General features: G+C 40.5%; 1 protein-coding gene across 1 annotated transcript in view; it reads left to right on the top strand.

Moving 5' to 3' along the window:
• The window catches only part of lrp6.L (LDL receptor related protein 6 L homeolog), a 76,757-nt gene that overhangs the window by 10,440 nt on the left and 49,578 nt on the right, over positions 1–16,739 (top strand). The window contains exon 3 of the mRNA XM_018240885.2: positions 14,031–14,228. Coding sequence (XP_018096374.1) covers positions 14,031–14,228 — 198 coding nt within the window. The remainder of the gene's footprint in view (positions 1–14,030; positions 14,229–16,739) is intronic.

The raw sequence follows: 16,739 nt of genomic DNA, 5'->3' as shown, positions 1-16,739 counted from the left end.
TTCATGCCTTAAGTCTAGTACAAAATCTGGTAAACATTAAATAAACCCAATAGGCTGGTTTTGCTTCCAATAAGGATTAATTATATCTTAGTTGGGATCAAGTACAAGCGGCCGTTTTATTATTACAGAGAATAAGAAAATAATTTTTAAACATTTGATAAAGTGGAGTCTATAGGAGACGGCCTTTCCGTATTTCGGAGCTTTCTGGATAATGGATCCCATACCTGTATATCGTGCTGGTTGTGTATGAGCGGAAAAGTGTGCCTAGACGAGAGATTCTGAGCATTCATCCGGAGGTTTTTCACCTGCCTTGGATTTCTTTGTTATTACAGTGCGTGTCTGGGGCTACAGGCAGTCTTTTCAACATAAAGGCGCATAAAGCATCAATTACATCTAGGAAAGCAGTGCCAGTAATTGCAGAGCATTAAGCAGTCAGCTTGTCATTTGATTGTGATTAATTGTCCTTTTGATGCTATTGTACAAATTCCTGTGAAACTGGACGGTGTTTTTTCTTTAACATGAAAGGTACTTTAATAACAGCATTCTGGAACAGAGAGTCGCCGCGCTAGAGTGGAGTTTACACATTACTAGTAATTTTTGTTAAAAAAACGTTTTTTTATTTTTTATTTTTTTTGGTCCAATTAAAATTTGTATTAGGTTCCTTTCTAAAGTGGCCTATTTTTGGCATTTATGGTGGTCTCCAATCCCAGCCGACACCATGTACATGTATGGGACCTGTTATCCAGAATGCTCGGAACCCTGGGGCTTTCTGGATAACAGATCTTTGTCTTCATGTCTTAAAGCTCCCCATAGATGTGACGATTCTGCTTGCCGAACGACCGATTTTAGGGAAGTCCAACCAATCCTTGAAAATTATCGTGATGTTAGTGGGATTCAAACGATCGTACATCTTACGATTTTTCGGCCGACATCTATCAGGAAATTGATCCGTCAGGTCAAAAAATCTTTGTCGGTCCCAGTGCAATCTTTCTATGTTTGCAGGGCCAAGCAGGCAACTCCCCTTTGTTTTCCTGGCAAATTGATCTTTTTAGTTGATGGTAAATTCGTACGATCGTTCCGAGAAGATCGTGGTCTCACAATGAGGATCTGATCTTTGAAAAATCTCAACATCTATGGCCAGCTTTAGTCTACCAGAAAATCATGTAAACATTAAATAACCCCAATAGGCTGGTTTTGCTTCCAATAAGGATTAATTATATCTTAGTTGGTATCAAGTACAGGCTACTGCTTTATTATTACAGAGAAAATGTGGATTTGGATGAAATGAAGTCTATGCAAGACGGCCTTTCCATAATTCAGAACTTTCTGGATAACAGATCCCATACCTGTACTATGAATATTTGTCAATTTTGGGATCATGCAGGTTTGAAAATTTCAACTGTCAATGGATATTGGGCAGATGTGGTTCCTTTTTGCTTCCCACACTCCTTTTGTTCTGATTGGTTGTGCGATTTCACCACAGTATGTGGCCCCTCTTATCCTCTGTGTTTATTTAGTCACTGGCCGATTGTGTGTGTTATATCAGCCCATGTCACCTCAAGCCAGCTGGGCAACCTCTTGGCACGTGTATGGGACTTGGTCACGTTTAAATAAGGAAAGATGGTAAAATCAGTCAGGCAAGAACTATATTGGTCTGTAGAAAGGTCCTGACTGTTTGTTTGGGCAAAAACCAACAATATCCTCTTGGGTGACCACATCTCCAGACATATGCTTGCTAGGCTATCTCTCCAAAAGTTTTGGTCTCCCCTTATATGAATTTTTTTCATATTACACCTCCTAATATTCATTCATTACACAAAGTCGTGTAAATTCGTATAAAACTGTACAGGTATGGGATCCGTTATCCTAATTCCGAAAAGGCCGTCTCCCATAGATTCCATTTTATCCAAATGTATTCAAATTTTTTCAATGATTTTCCTTTTTTTCTGTATTCCTAAAACCATACCTTGTACTTGATCCAAACAAAAGTACAGGTATGGTTATCCAGAAAGCTCTGAATTACGGAGTTGCTCCATAGACTCCATTTTATCCAAATAATCCACACATTTTTTTTTTTTAATTATTTTTTTTCTCTGTAATAATAAAACAGTAGCTTGTACTTGATCCCACCTAAGATATAATTAATCCTTATTGGAAGCACAACCAGCCTATTGGGTTTATTTAATGTTTATATGATTTTCTAGTAGACTTAAGGTATGAAGATGCAAATTATGGAAAGATCAGATGCACTATAATTAAAAAAAAATCCAAGGCAGGGGAAAAACCTCCAGATGAATGCTCAAAATCACACTTGTCTAGGCACACTTCTCCGGCCATACACACCCAGTGCGATATACAGGTATAGGATCCGTTATCCGGAAAGCTGCCTCCTATAGACTCCATTTTTAAAAACTATTTCCTTTTTTGTTGTTCTTATAAAACAGGACCTTGTACTCGATCCCAACTAAGATATAATTAATCCTTACTGGAAATAAAACCAGCCTAGTAGGTTTATTTAATGTTTACATGATTTTCTATTAAGGTATGAAAGTCCAGATTATGGAAAGATCAGTTATCTGGAAAACCCCGGGTTCCGAGCATTCTGGATAACAGCTCCCATACCTGTATAATTCTATTTTTTTTATTTTATTTTTTTTTTTTTTTTTTTTTTTTTTTTTTTTTTATAGGTTTGATTTTAAGATTGGCCCTAGGGAGGAGGTTAGACGAATCTATAACATCCGACCATGGAACTTGTAATTTATACTGAGTTGCTATTCATGAATTTCCAAATCCCTGGTTTCCCCTTCATTTAGAATGTAGAAAAGAGTGCAGGCAGTAGGTGGGGAATATGGCAAAGCAGCAATATGGAAAGAGAATTAAACCCTGGTCTGGTTAATTTCTTGGATTTTAAAGTGCTGGAAGGGACGGCTTTCTGACAGCTGGAAGAAAAAGCCAGATATTTTGGCTGAGTTAATGAATTCCAGAGATTGGGAGCAGCATGGGAGAAGGCTTGTATGTTTTTACAAAGTTTCGAAAGATAAGGAATGATTGATTTAAAGAAAAAAAGTTTTTTAAAGTGATTAAAATGTTTTTTTATTGGGGGGGGGGTGCTGTGAGTTTGAGGCTTCATTGTTTTTCTTGTGGTATTTGTCTGAGTCATTTGCAAATGGATCTGCTTTATATTTACTTTGAAGCCCGGCCATGCGCATACAGCAGCCTGCAACTGGATACTTCTTGTTGCCAAAGCTTCAAACCTCATCCCATGCCGACAAATTACTTGGAATTTTATCCCACCCCCCCTGTTGAGGCTCAACGGTACCAAACCTTAAAGGATACAGGCAGAACTTAAAGCTTCGGACAATAAGTCGACAACGGCACCATTGTATATTTTTTAAATGTTTGGTGTATTGTTCAGTGTTTGAGTTCCTATACATGGTCAGCCTTTAAAGGAGAACTAAAGCTTCACTAAAGAAGTAGGTAGAAAAGTTGTATATTGTGTTTTGTGCTTCTGTACCAGCCCAAGGCAACCACAGCCCTTTAGCAGTAAAGATCTGTGTTTCCAAAGATGCCCCAGTAGCTCCCCATCTTCTTTTCTGCTGATTCACTGCACATGCTCTGTGCTGCTGTCACGTACTGAGCTTAGGGACCCACTCACAATATACAGTACACATAGAATAGAAATGTCACAATATAAGGCTGATTAGTAATTAATACAGATTAATTATACAGAAACCAGTGCAATTAGCATCAGAATGTAATAATCAGCCCTGTAGCATCAGCTTATATTACAGGGGAAGCTCATTTTCTGCTGGATAATTAGTGACAAGCCCTAAGCTTAGCTTCTCAACAGCCAATCAGAGCCCACTGAGCATGCGAGTGTCACAGACACTTTCCAAGATGGTGACCCCCTGTGACGAGTTTGAAGTCCTGGATCATTGCTGCTATTGACAAGCTGAAACTTTAGCCTCCTGCAATAAGTTAATTATATAACGTTGGGCAGTTTTAGCCATATTAATTTTTAGTGTTTAGTTCTCCTTTAAAGGGGTGGTTCACCTATATAGTAACTTTTAGTATGTTATAGAATGGCTATAGAATACTTAGCAACTTTTCCATTGGTCTTTTTCTTTTTTATATATTTTTTTTTTTTGTTTTAAATTTTTTCTGACTCTTTCCAGCTTTCGAATGGGGGTTCCTGACCCCATCTAAAAAACAAATGCTCTGTAAGGCTATAGATTTATTATTGCTACTCATCATTCTATTCAGACCCTCTCCTATTCATATTCCAGTCTCTCATTCAGATCAATGCATGGTTGCTAGGGTCATTTGGACCCTAGCAACCAGACTGCTCACGTTGGAAACTGGAAAGCTGCTAAATAAAAAGCTAAATAACTCCAAAAGCCGCAAATCATAAAAAAATGAAAACCAATTGCAAATTGTCTCAGAATATCACTCTCGACATCAACAAAAAGTTAATTCAAAGGTGACATCCCCTTTAAACTAAACCTTGAAACCTCTGCATAAAGCAAGACTGTACTGTTGGTATTTTATCACGGAGGAATGTTTTATCCATTCTACCCCTAGAGTAGCACCTATTTGTCAATTCCATCTGCAGAAATGTATTATTGTCCTTTATGTAGTGTTGACATGTTACTCGGCACTTTGCAGAGTCTGTTCCTTATTAACATCAGTGGAGCTTACAGCAGTGCTGGAAAGGAAATCTCCCCCTCCCTTCTTGGTACTCTTTGTACCTACACACAAGAGAGCCTTGGGGAACGTTGGTATTCAGAGGTTGTTAAATTGCTTACATGTGGAAAGCTTTTAGTTCTGAGACAACACTAGCCATTGTTTCCCAGTAGCCCCCGTCCTCTTTCTGTGTTTTCCTTTGCCTTTCTCCTCCTGGCATTGTGGCTTTGGCTGGCAACTCCCAGCAACCTCAGCCTCTTTCCCTTTCACACCGTCCTCTCGTTCTGCCCTCTGTTCTTGGCCTAAAGCAACTACTCGACTTTGCAGCGAACGACAATTGGTGGCTCTCCAGCTGTTGCTTAATTATAGCTGCTATTATTGTCTTAAAGGGCGTGGGGGTGTTCTGGGAGTTGGGCCCTTTAATGTGCACTGTTTAAAGGGGAAAAAATGTCTTTCAATGTATGGCCAATACATTCCTTAAAGGTGTTATTCACCTTCCAAACACTTTTTTTTTTTTTTTTCAGTTGTTTTATGATTGTTCCCCAGAAATAGACTTTTTTCAATTGCTTTCCATTATTTTTTTTATTTTTTTTAATTGTTTTTCCAAAATCTAAGTTTAAAGTCCCTTTTAGTGTGACCCGTACCTGCAACCCGCAACCCGCATTCTTACCTGCTTGGACCCGACCCGCAAGTACCCTATCCGCATCCCAGACCCGCTGACCATCAAGAATCAGGAAGTGCTGTCGTAAACCAGAAGTGACCTCATCGGAAGTAGGCGTGATCAGAAAAAAAGGATTCAATCGATATTGAGAAGACCCGTGGCCCAACCCGCAGAACTGACCGACCCGCCTCTATACTCGCACCCGGAACTTCAACCCGGAGGGTACCGCAGGTTTTTGCGGGTACCCGACCCGCTGCAGGACTCTAGTCCCTGTCTCTGGTGTTTGAGTCTGACAGCTCAGTAATTCAGGTGCAGATTCGGAACTGTTACAATTTTGCAACATTTAGTTGATCCATTTCTCAGCAGCATCTCTGGAGTATCAGCAACTATTGTATCAATTCTAACAGCTGCCTGTAATGAAACCCAGAGATTCTGCTCAGCAGGGACAAAGATAAAAATGTAACAACTAAATGTATCAATTTAGAATGGTTCACAGGGTCAGCGACCCCCCCTCTCAGAGCTGCTTTAGGTGAAAGATAAAACTTTACACTTCAATATTAGAAAAATGTCACGCATAGAAAATAGAAAGTAATTGGAAAACGTCATTATTTCGGGTGAACAACAACTAGGTGTTTGAAGGTGAACAACCCCTTTACGTAAAGTGTGTGTATTGTTATGCTTGTATTTTGTGTTTAGAGGTGACTATAAAATGTCCTTTTAAATGACGAAAAAGAGTGCAATATTGTCCTGATTTTGCAGGCCAAACAGATTGTATACTATAATGGATGCCATACACTGGCAACGGCATAGTGATCCAATCATTGGGCCCTAGGGCCCACGATCAGATCAGCCCGATATTGTCCACTCAAAGTGGGCAGAGGTATAATCTGCTGTTGACCTCCTCATTATCCCATTATCCATTATCCAGAAAGCTCTGAATTACGGAAAGGCCGTCTCCCATAGACTCCATTTTATCCAAATACAGGTATATATACATTATCTGGAAACCCGTCATCCTCAATGCTCCGAATAACGGAAAGTCTGTCTCCCATAGACTCCATTATAATAAAATAATCCAAATATTTAAAAAAACGATTTCAGTTTTCTCTAATAATAAAACAGTAGCTTGTACTTGATCCCAACTAAGATATCATTAATCCTTACTGGAAGCAAAACTGGAAGAAAACATGATTTTCTAGTAGACTTTAAGGTATGAAGATTCAAATAACAGAGACATCTGTTATCCGGAAAACCCCAGGTCTCGAGCATTCTGGTTAACGGGTCCCATGCCTGTAATGAGTAACAATACAATTCTAGGTATCTCAGATAAATGGTATTTTTGGCTGCCGCTCATTTGAAAGCTGGAAAGAGATAGAAGAGTAACATAAATACACTATAAAAATGACGACCAAGGGGGTTATTTATCAAAATACAAATTTATCACATTATTTCTGAAAGATACTCTGACCAAATCCACACTGGTTATCTCCCCTTCTTTATCAATACATTTTCCCGAAAAAATTCCAGCAAGGGGAAAAAACTAGAAAGAAAATGGTGAAATCGTACAAAAATTCGAATCGTATGAATTCCCCCCCCTTTTTTAAATACTGCCCGAAAACCACAAAATCTTCGGATTTTTGCTCGAAACCCAGTGCAGATCAGGATATCTTCAGGACTTCTCCCATTGACTTATATCAGGGATGCGCTGAATCCAGGATTCGGTTTGGGATTCGCCCTTTTTCAGCAGGATTCGGATTCAGCCAAATCTTTCTACCTGGCCAATCTGAATTTGCATATGCAAATCAGGGGCAGGAAATCGCATGACTTTTTGTCACAAAACAAGAAAGTAAAAATGTTTTCTCCTTCCCATCCCTAAAATGCATATGCAAATTTGGATTCGGAATTCGGCCGAATCTTTCACAAAGGATTCGGGGGTTTGGCCGAATCCAAAATAGTGGATTCGGAGCATCCCTAAATTATATACAACCTTTGCAGGTCTGAGATGCTGGATTTTTGGATTCAGACTTTCTTCATCCTCGGCATATAATAAATCATGAATAATTTGGTGTTTTTTTATTTATTTTTTTCATTTACATTTTTTATTATTTGTGGTTTTTGAGTTATTTAGCTTTTTATTCAGCACCTCTCCAGTTTGCAATTTCAGCCATCTGGTTGCTAGGGTCCTAATTCCCCTAGCAACCATGCATTGATTTGAATAAGAGACTGGCATATGAATAGGAGAGGCCTGAATAGAAAGATAAGTAATTAAAAAGTAGCAATAATTAGGGATGCACCGAATCCAAGATTTGGTTCGGGATTCGGCCAGGATTCGGTCTTTTTCAGCAGGATTCGTCCGAATCCTTCTGCCTGGCTGAACCTAATCCTAATTTTCATATGCAAATTAGGGGCAGGAAGTGAAATCGCGTGACGTTTTGTCACAAAACAAGGAAGTAAACAATGTTTTTTTCCCCTTCCCATCCCTAATTTGCTTATGCAAATTCGGATTCGGTTCAGTATTCGGCCGAATCTTCGGGGATTCAGCTGAATCCAAAATAGTGGATTCGGTGCATCCCTAGTAACAATAAACATGTAGCATTACACAGGGCCACAATTAGAAATCACGGGGCCCCGTACAACAACATTTTCAGGGGCCCTGCCCATGCTGGCGCCCAAGCCCCGCCCCAGATCTCCACATCACAGTTAAAAGACCACACAGACATCAGCGCTTAAAAAGTAACCCCCCCCCCCACACACACACACAAGTTATAAAAAGCTATTAATTGTCAGGGCCCCCCTATAAGTTTAAAAAAAAAATTGGCGGCAGGGCCCCCCTTACAAGTTAAAAAAAAATAAAAAATTGGGGCCCCAAAAAAATATTTTTTGAAAAAACATTGGCGCCAGGGCCCCCCTTACAAGAAAAAAAATTGGGGCCCCAAAAAATATTTTTAAAAAAACATTGCTGTCAGGGGCCTATAGAATATTAAAATAATACAGTGGTGGCCAGGGGATTTAAAAAAAAAAAAAATTGAACACACATTGGTGTTCAGTAGAATTGAACTCATGGCTTCAGGACTTCAACTTCGCCTCCTTTCGTGACTTTGGGTCTTTTCACCGCTTCAGGACTTAAATTTCTGCTGTTTTTGTGACTTCGGGTCTTTTCGTCGCTTCGGCTATTTTAGTGGCTGCGGGTCTTTTCGCCACTTCGGGAGTTCGGCTTTTAGCCACTTCCGCATTTTCCGATTCAAAAATGGCCGCAAATCTTCGACGCTCGCAAGGGGGGGCCCGGCTCCTTTCAAAAGTGCAGCACTGCCGGGCCCCCCCTTCATGCCCGGGCCGGGGACACTTGTCTCCCCCCTGATGGCGGCCCTGGACTTACAGAGCATTTGTTTTTTAGATGGGGTCAGTGACCCTCGTTTGAAAGTTGCAAATAATTAAACTATAAATAATGAAAAGTTGATTAGAATTGACCATTCTATGACATTCTAAAAGGTGAACCACCCTTTTAAATGAGTAATTTAAGAGGTGCTTTATTTGTATTATAATGTGAGCACTGGGCATTTTTTGCTCTGTTGTTTTGGCTCCTAATTATGTTTTGGGCTATTATGTTTAAATTGACAATAAAAGCCTCACTGCTCTAATAGGCCCTAATAAGCCTGTTGTGATCTATTGCTGAAAGGAACAATCACCTCTTGCCTCTGGGTTTCTGGAATTTGTTTTCTGTAACCTTTCTGACCTTTTGTTTGGGACTCCCCTTGTTATTTCTAGCCAGAGAGGCCTCCTTATCCTTCATAGTGTCCTAAAAGCTGAATTGTCTTATAATTTCCTTTCTGATGCACCAAGCGGGTTCTTTAGGCTGGTTTTGTCCCTCTTCTTATTCTAAATTATATCCTTTTTCTCTGTAATAATAAAACAGTCGCTTGTACTTGATCCCAACTAAGATATAATTAATCCTTATTGGAAGCAAAACCAGCCTATTGGGTTTATTTAATATTTACATGATGTTATAGTAGACTTAAGGTATTAAGATCCAAATTACAGAAATATCCTTTATCTGGAAATCCCCAGGTCCTGAGCATTCTGGATAACCGGACCTGTACCTTGTAATTGATCCCAACTAAGATATAATTAATCCTTATTGGAGGCAAAACCAGCCTATTGGGTTTATTTAATGTTTACGTCATTTTATAGTAGACTTAAGGTATGAAGATCCGAATTATGGAAAGATCCATTATCCGAAAAAACCACAGGTCCTGAACATTCTGGATACCATGCCCCATACCTGTACTGCTTCAGCAATAACATAATTGGGGGTTGCTTACATCTGAGTTACTTTTTTTTTTTTTTAAAAAAAATTATTTTAGAGTAATATTTTATTTGGTTTGAGTTATTTAGCTTTTTATTCAGCAGCTCTCCAGTTTGCAAATTCAGCCATCTAGTTGCTAGGGATTGAAATACTTTAACCACCATGTATTGATTTGAATAACAGACTGGAATATGAATAGGAGAGGCCTGATTAGAAAGATGAGCATTATAGCCTTACAGAGCGTTTGTTTTTTACATGGGGTTCGTTGACCCCCATTTGAAAGCTGCTAAGAGTCAGATGAAAAAGGCAAATAACTATAAAACTATAAAAAAAAAAATGTAAACCAATTGAAAAGTTGCTTAGAATTAGCCATTCTATAAGATAATAAAAGGTGAACCACCCCTTTAAAGTATGAAGATCCAAATTACAGTAAAATCTATTATCTGGTAAAACCCTAGGTCCCGAGCATTCTGGATAACTGGTCCCATACCTGTACTGCTTCAGCAATAACATGATAATTTGTAAAGGGGTTAACTGAGTTTTTTTTTTTTTTATTGCGATATTAATTTTTTATTATTTGTGGTTTTGAGATATTGAAATTATTTTATTCATCAGCTCTCCAGTTTGCAGTTTCAGCAGTCTGGTTGCTAGGGTTGGAATTACCCTAACAACCATGCATTGATTTGAATAAGAGACTGGAATATGAATAGCAGAGGCCTGAAAAGAAAAAAGTATCGATAACAATACATTTGTAGCCTTACAAAGCATTTTTTTGTTTTTTTAGATGGGGGTCAGTGACCCTCATCTGAAAGCTGGAAAGAGTCAGAAGAAAAAGGCAAATAATAATAAAAAAAAGACCAATGGAAAAGTTGCTTAGAATTGGCCATTCTAGAACATACTGAAAAAAAAAAGGTGAATCACCCCTTTAATAAAGGAATTTCTGGATTAATGTAACCTTCATTTATCTGCAAACGGAATCCTAATTTGCATATGCAAATGAGGGAAATCACGTGACTTTTTGTCACAAAACAAGAAAGTAAAAAATATTTTCCAACACCTAATTTGCATATGCAAATTCGGATTTGGATCGGTATTCAGCCGATTCTTTCCAGAAGGATTCGGGGGTTCGGCCGAATCCAAAATAGTGGATTCGGTGCATCCCTAGCATTAATGTTCTTCTCCTTGTTCCATTTTTTGGGATGGGGTCTGGATTTTTCGTGTCTCTCTCGGGCTCTCTCTCTCTCGGTCTCGCTCTCTCTCTGGCTCGCTCTCTGGCTCTCTCTCTCTCTCTCTTTCGGGCCCTCTCTCTCTCTCTCTCTCTCTCTCTCTCTCTCTCTCTCTCTCTCTCTCTCTCTCGGGCTCTCTCTCTCTGGCCCTCTCTCTCTCTCGGGCCCCCCCCCCCTCTCTCTCTCTCTCTCTCTCTCTCTCTCTCTCTCTCTCTCTCTCTCTTTCTCTTTCGGGCTCTCTCTCTCTCTCTCTCTTTCTCTTTCGGGCCCTCTCTCTCTCTCTCTCTCTCTTTCTCTTTCGGGCTCTCTCTCTCTTTCTCTTTCGGGCCCTCTCTCTCTCTCTCTTTCTCTTTCGGGCCCTCTCTCTCTCTCTTTCTCTTTCGGGCCCTCTCTCTCTCTCTCTCTCTCTTTCGGGCCCTCTCTCTCTCTCTCTTTCGGGCCCTCTCTCTCTCTCTCTCTCTTTCTCTTTCGGGCCCCCTCTCTCTCTCTCTCTCGGGCCCCCTCTCTCTCTCTCTCTCTCTCTCTCTCTCTCTCTCGGGCTCTCTCTCTCTCTCTCTCTTTCGGGCCCTCTCTCTCTCTCTCTCTCTCTCTCTCTCTCTCTCTCTCTCTCTCTCTCTCTCTCTCTCTCTCTCTCTCTCTCTCTCTCTCTCTCTCTCTCTCTCTCTCTCTCTCTCTCTCTCTCTCACACTCTCTCTCTCTCTCTCTCTCTCTCTCTCTCTGGCCCTCTCTCTCTCTCTCTCTCTCTCTCTCTCTCTGGCCCTCTCTCTCTCTCTCTCTCTCTCTGGCCCTCTCTCTCTCTCTCTCTCTCTCTGGCCCTCTCTCTCTCTCTCTCTCTCTCTCTCTCTCTCTGGCCCTCTCTCTCTCTCTCGGGCCCTCTCTCTCTCTCTCTTTCTCTTTCGGGCCCCCTCTCTCTCTCGGGCCCCCTCTCTCTCTCTCTCTCTCTCTCTCTCTCTCTTTCGGGCCCTCTCTCTCTCTCTCTCTCTCTCTCTCTCTCTCGGGCCCTCTCTCTCTCTCTCTCGGGCCCTCTCTCTCTCTCTCTCTCTCTCTCTCTCTCTCTCGGGCCCTCTCTCTCTCTCTCTCTCTCTCTCTCTCGGGCCCTCTCTCTCTCTCTCTCTCTCTCGGGCCCTCTCTCTCTCTCTCTCTCTCTCTCTCTCTCTCTCTCTCTCTCTCGGGCCCTCTCTCTCTCTCTCTCTCTCTCTCGGGCCCTCTCTCTCTCTCTCTCTCTCTCTCTCTCTCTCGGGCCCTCTCTCTCTCTCTCCTCTCTCTCTCTCTCTCTCTCTCGGGCCCTCTCTCTCTCTCTCTCTCTCTCTCTCTCTCTCTCTCTCTCTCTCTCTCTCTCTCTCTCTCTCTCTCTCTCTCTCTCTCTCTCTCTCTCTCTCTCTCTCTCTTTCGGGCCCTCTCTCTCTCTCTCTCTTTCTCTCTCTTTCTCTTTCGGGCCCTCTCTCTCTCTCTCTCTCTCTCTCTGTCTCTCTCTCGGGCCCTCTCTCTCTCGGGCTCTCTCTCTCTCTCGGGCCCTCTCTCTCTCTCTCGGGCCCTCTCTCTCTCTCTCTCTCGGGCCCTCTCTCTTTCCCCCCCCCCCCCCCTTTGCAAGCTCTACAGATCTTGAGGTTTGATGAACACGAGACGTAGGTTTTCATATAAAGCTTTGCTAATTGACAGTGGCATAATTATCTGTTTCAACTTGTTTCTCTCGGGACTACAAAGGTTAATTGTGCATGAAGGGTTTTTATTTGGAGACTTGTAGTCGTCATACATTTAGGATTATGTATAACTTGCGTATTGCTCTGAGGTTAACCCATTCATGTCAGACAGTTGTTTTATTTTTATTGGTCATTGTAGCACCAAACTTGTTTGGCTGGAGATGGTTTATGGCCTGTGTAATTATACAGCGTGGGTGCGATAATCGGTGGCTCTCCAGCTATTTTACAAACACAACCCCCAGCATCCCAAAGCAAACAAAAATAGCCCCACGACTTTAAAGGGAATTTATGCTGAATCACGTGATTTTGGGGTATTTTTTCAGATATGGGATCTGTTATCCGGAGACCCGTTATCCAGAAAGCTCCAAATATGGGAAGGCTGTCTCCCATCACTCCGTTATAATTAAATAAACTTGTTAGCGCATATTTCCTTTTTTTTCTGTAATAATAAAAACGGTACAGGTAACCTGAATGAATCCAGAATGCCCGATCCTGATAACGGATCTTTATGTAATTTGGATTTTCATACCTTAAGTCTACTAGAAAATCATGTAAACATTAATTAAACCCAACAGGCTGGTTTTGCTTCCAATAAGGATTAATTAGATCTTCGTTTGGATCAAGCACAAGGTAGCGGTATGGGACCTGTTATCCAGAATGGTGAGGACCTGGGGATTTCTGGAAATTGGATCTTCATTAATTCTGGTGATCTATCTGAAAACAACTAGTTGTTTGAAGGTGAACAACCCCTTTTAGATATGAAGATCTAAATTATGGAAAGATCTGTTATTTGGAAAACACCAAGTTCCGAGCATTCTGGATAACCGGTCCCATATCGGTAATACAAAGTAACTGTTGCACTGTCACTTCACCAAGCAATGGGTCTTTGGTTGCCTGGGTGATTGACCCCTCATCTGAAAGCTCAAAAAAATGCAGAAGAGATTGGCGAATAATTAAAAAAACGGTTTAAAAAAATAAATAAAAAATAAAGACCAAATGAAAAGGTGGTAAGAATAGGGCATCATGTAACTGACTAGGAACTCTCCCTTCCTGCCCACACACAGACACTAATGGCAGTGTATTGTACAGGTATGGGATCCATTATCCAGAAAGCTTCAAAATAGAGGATGGTTCTCTCCCATAGACTCCATTTTGTCAAAATAATTCAGTTTTTTAAAAATGATTTCCTTTATCTCTGTAATAATAAAACAGTCCCTTGTACTTGATCCCAACTAAGATATAATTAATCCTTATTGGAAGCAAAACCAGCCTATTGGGTTTATTTAATGTTTACATGAATTTCCTAGTAGACTTGAGGTATGAAGATCCAAATTATGGGAAGATCCGTTATCCAGAAAACTCCAGGTCCCATACCTGTATAATATTTTTAGGCTGATGTACAGTAAGTGAGTGTGATTCTGCAAGTGATTTAATAAAGCAAATCTTTCTCATGGCAGGTATATGTACTGGACAGACTGGGGAGAAGTGCCAAAGATTGAGCGAGCTGGAATGGACGGCTCCGTGCGCTCTATCATCATAGATTCTGACATTTATTGGCCGAACGGCCTGACGCTGGATTATGATGAACAGAAAATATACTGGGCCGACGCAAAGCTCAGCTTTATCCATAAGGCCAACATGGATGGATCACATCGGTAAGTGAAACTAGTCTTTTTGTGGTAGAGTTTGGGGGGGAAAAATTTGGGTCAACATTACTGGAATTAGGAAATTTGATTATAACAAATTATTAAAGGAGAACTAAGCCCTAAAGTTAAAAAACCTCTACCCTGGGCAAATGCCCCTAAGTCTTTATTTACCTCTCCAAGCAGATTCGGTCTAGCGGAGTTCACAGGCGCAATCTTCGGAATGAGACCGGTGTTTTGGCAATTTTCGTAAGTTTAGACGAATGCCTAGTCGCGAAACAGAAAATTGCTCTAACTGCGCGTGTGGCGCTTCGCCAGTCTCGTTCCGAAGGTTACCGAAGAGAATAAGATGGCTGCTGTGAACTCCGTGGAATGGAATCTGCACGGTAAGTAAAGAATTGGTAAATTGGTAAAGTAAAGCATTTGCCTGGGGTAGCAGTTAGGCTGGGGGCTAGGAGGGAGGGGGTCTATGTATGGTAGGGTTTTTTTAACTTTAGGGTTTAGTTCTCCTTTAAGTTTGGACATGGAAGTGTGGATAGAATATAGCTGTGCTCCACAGCGATGAACAGTTCCGGTCTCCGTAATATGGAACTCCACCCAAAAAACAATTTTTTTGCATAATGAATGAAATTGTAATTCGAAGCAAGTTTCTAATATCCATCTATTATACATTTTCAATGCTTTCAACGTTGTATGTAACTGTAATTGCTACTGAAAGACTTATTTATCCCCTGTCTGTTCTCCTGTTCTGATTCTGGAAACTATGTAGCAGAAGCCAGTCTGTCAGTCAGCTACTGTCTGTCACATTGTTTCAGGAGTCAGAACCCGAAGTGCAGAGAATGTGAATATCCAGACAACGACTGCTTTTAAAGGCAAATTACGTTTATGAATGATTTTAAAGGAATTCTTCACCTTTAAAATAACTAGTATGATGTAGAGAGTAATATTCCGAGACAATCTGCAGTTTTTTGTATTTCTGTGTTTTGTTATTTAGCAGCTCTCTAGTTTGCAGTTTCAGCAATCTGGTTGCTAGGGTCCAAATTACCCTAGCAACCATGTAACTGATTTACATAAGAGACTGGACTATGAATAGTAGAGGCCTGACTAGAGAGATTGTTAAAAAGTAGGTACACATATGGGACCTGTTATCCTGAATGCTCAGGACCTGGGGTTTTCTTGATAACGGATCTTTCCGTAATTTGGCTCTACTAGAAAATCATGTTAACATTAAATAAACCCAATAGGCTGGATCTGCTTCCAATAAGGATTAATAATATTTTAGTTGGGATCAAGTACAAGATACTGTTTTATTACACCGAAAAAGGAAATATTTTTTAAAAATCTGGATTATTTGGATAAAATAGAGTCTGTGGGAGACAGCCTTTCCCGCCATTCAGAGCTTTCTGGATAACAGATCCCATACCTGTATAATAACTGTGTAGCCTTGCAGAGCATTTGTTTTTTAGATGGTGTCAGTGACCCCCTTCTGAAAGCTGGATAGGGTCAGCAAATAATTCAAAAACTATATTTTTAAAAGAAAAAAACTAAGACCAATTGTAAAGTTGCTTAAAATTATAACATACTAAAAGTTAACATAAAGGTGAGCCACCCCTTTAAACCACTGAAAATGTTTAAAATTGGCTTTGCTTTCCGCAACCGTTTCAGGTGGACATTCCTTCTAATTGAGTGAATAAGCAGTTGTGACATTGTTTGTTTATTAAATTCCTGTAAATCTTGTCACTTTAAAGTTTGTATTTGCCTTATGCAAAGTCTATTAAATTCGGTGCATCTGCTGCTCTCATGACTTGGGTGCAGATCCTCTGGAAGAACAATGGGTGCCAGATCCGTGAGGAGCGTTTCCTTGTAACAAGCCGGGAGATATTTACACAGCTGCCATTGCCACAGGTTATTACACGGCTACCAGTCCTGTTGTGATTCGCTCTACTTGTGCCTTTGGGCTATGAAATTTCTGTGATTTGTTTTGTGTTTTGCCTCTCTCTCTCGGCTCTTCCCCGGTCTCTTAAGAAATGTTATTTAACTCTTAAGCTTCAAAGGTTTGGTTTTTTTTTTCAATGGAGTTTGTGGTTGTTCTCCCTTAACAGTGCATCTATAGATACAGGTATGGGATCCTTTATCTGGAAACCCGTTATCCAGAAAGCTCTGAATTCCAGAAAGGCTAGACTCCAATTTATCCAAATTTTTAAAAACGATTTCCTTTTTCTGTGTAATAATAAAAAAATCGCTTGTACTTGATACCAAATAAGAGATAATTAATCCTTATTGGAACTAAAACCAAACTTTTGGCTTTATTTAATGTTTATATGATTTTCTGCTAGGGTTAAGGTATGGAGATTCAAATTACGGAAAGATCTGTTATCCGGAATGCCCCAGGTCCCGACCGTTCTTTATAACAGGTCCCATACCTGTAGTAATGTAGTCATCTGTATTCTGTAACGGGTGACAGTTTAATTATATATGTACAATTATTTGCAGTAATCTCGGGGGGGGGGTAAATGTTAATTT

Source organism: Xenopus laevis, chromosome 3L (assembly GCF_017654675.1).
Source record: "Xenopus laevis strain J_2021 chromosome 3L, Xenopus_laevis_v10.1, whole genome shotgun sequence".
Lineage (NCBI taxonomy): Eukaryota > Metazoa > Chordata > Amphibia > Anura > Pipidae > Xenopus > Xenopus laevis.
This window is presented reverse-complemented; position numbering and strand designations above follow the sequence as displayed.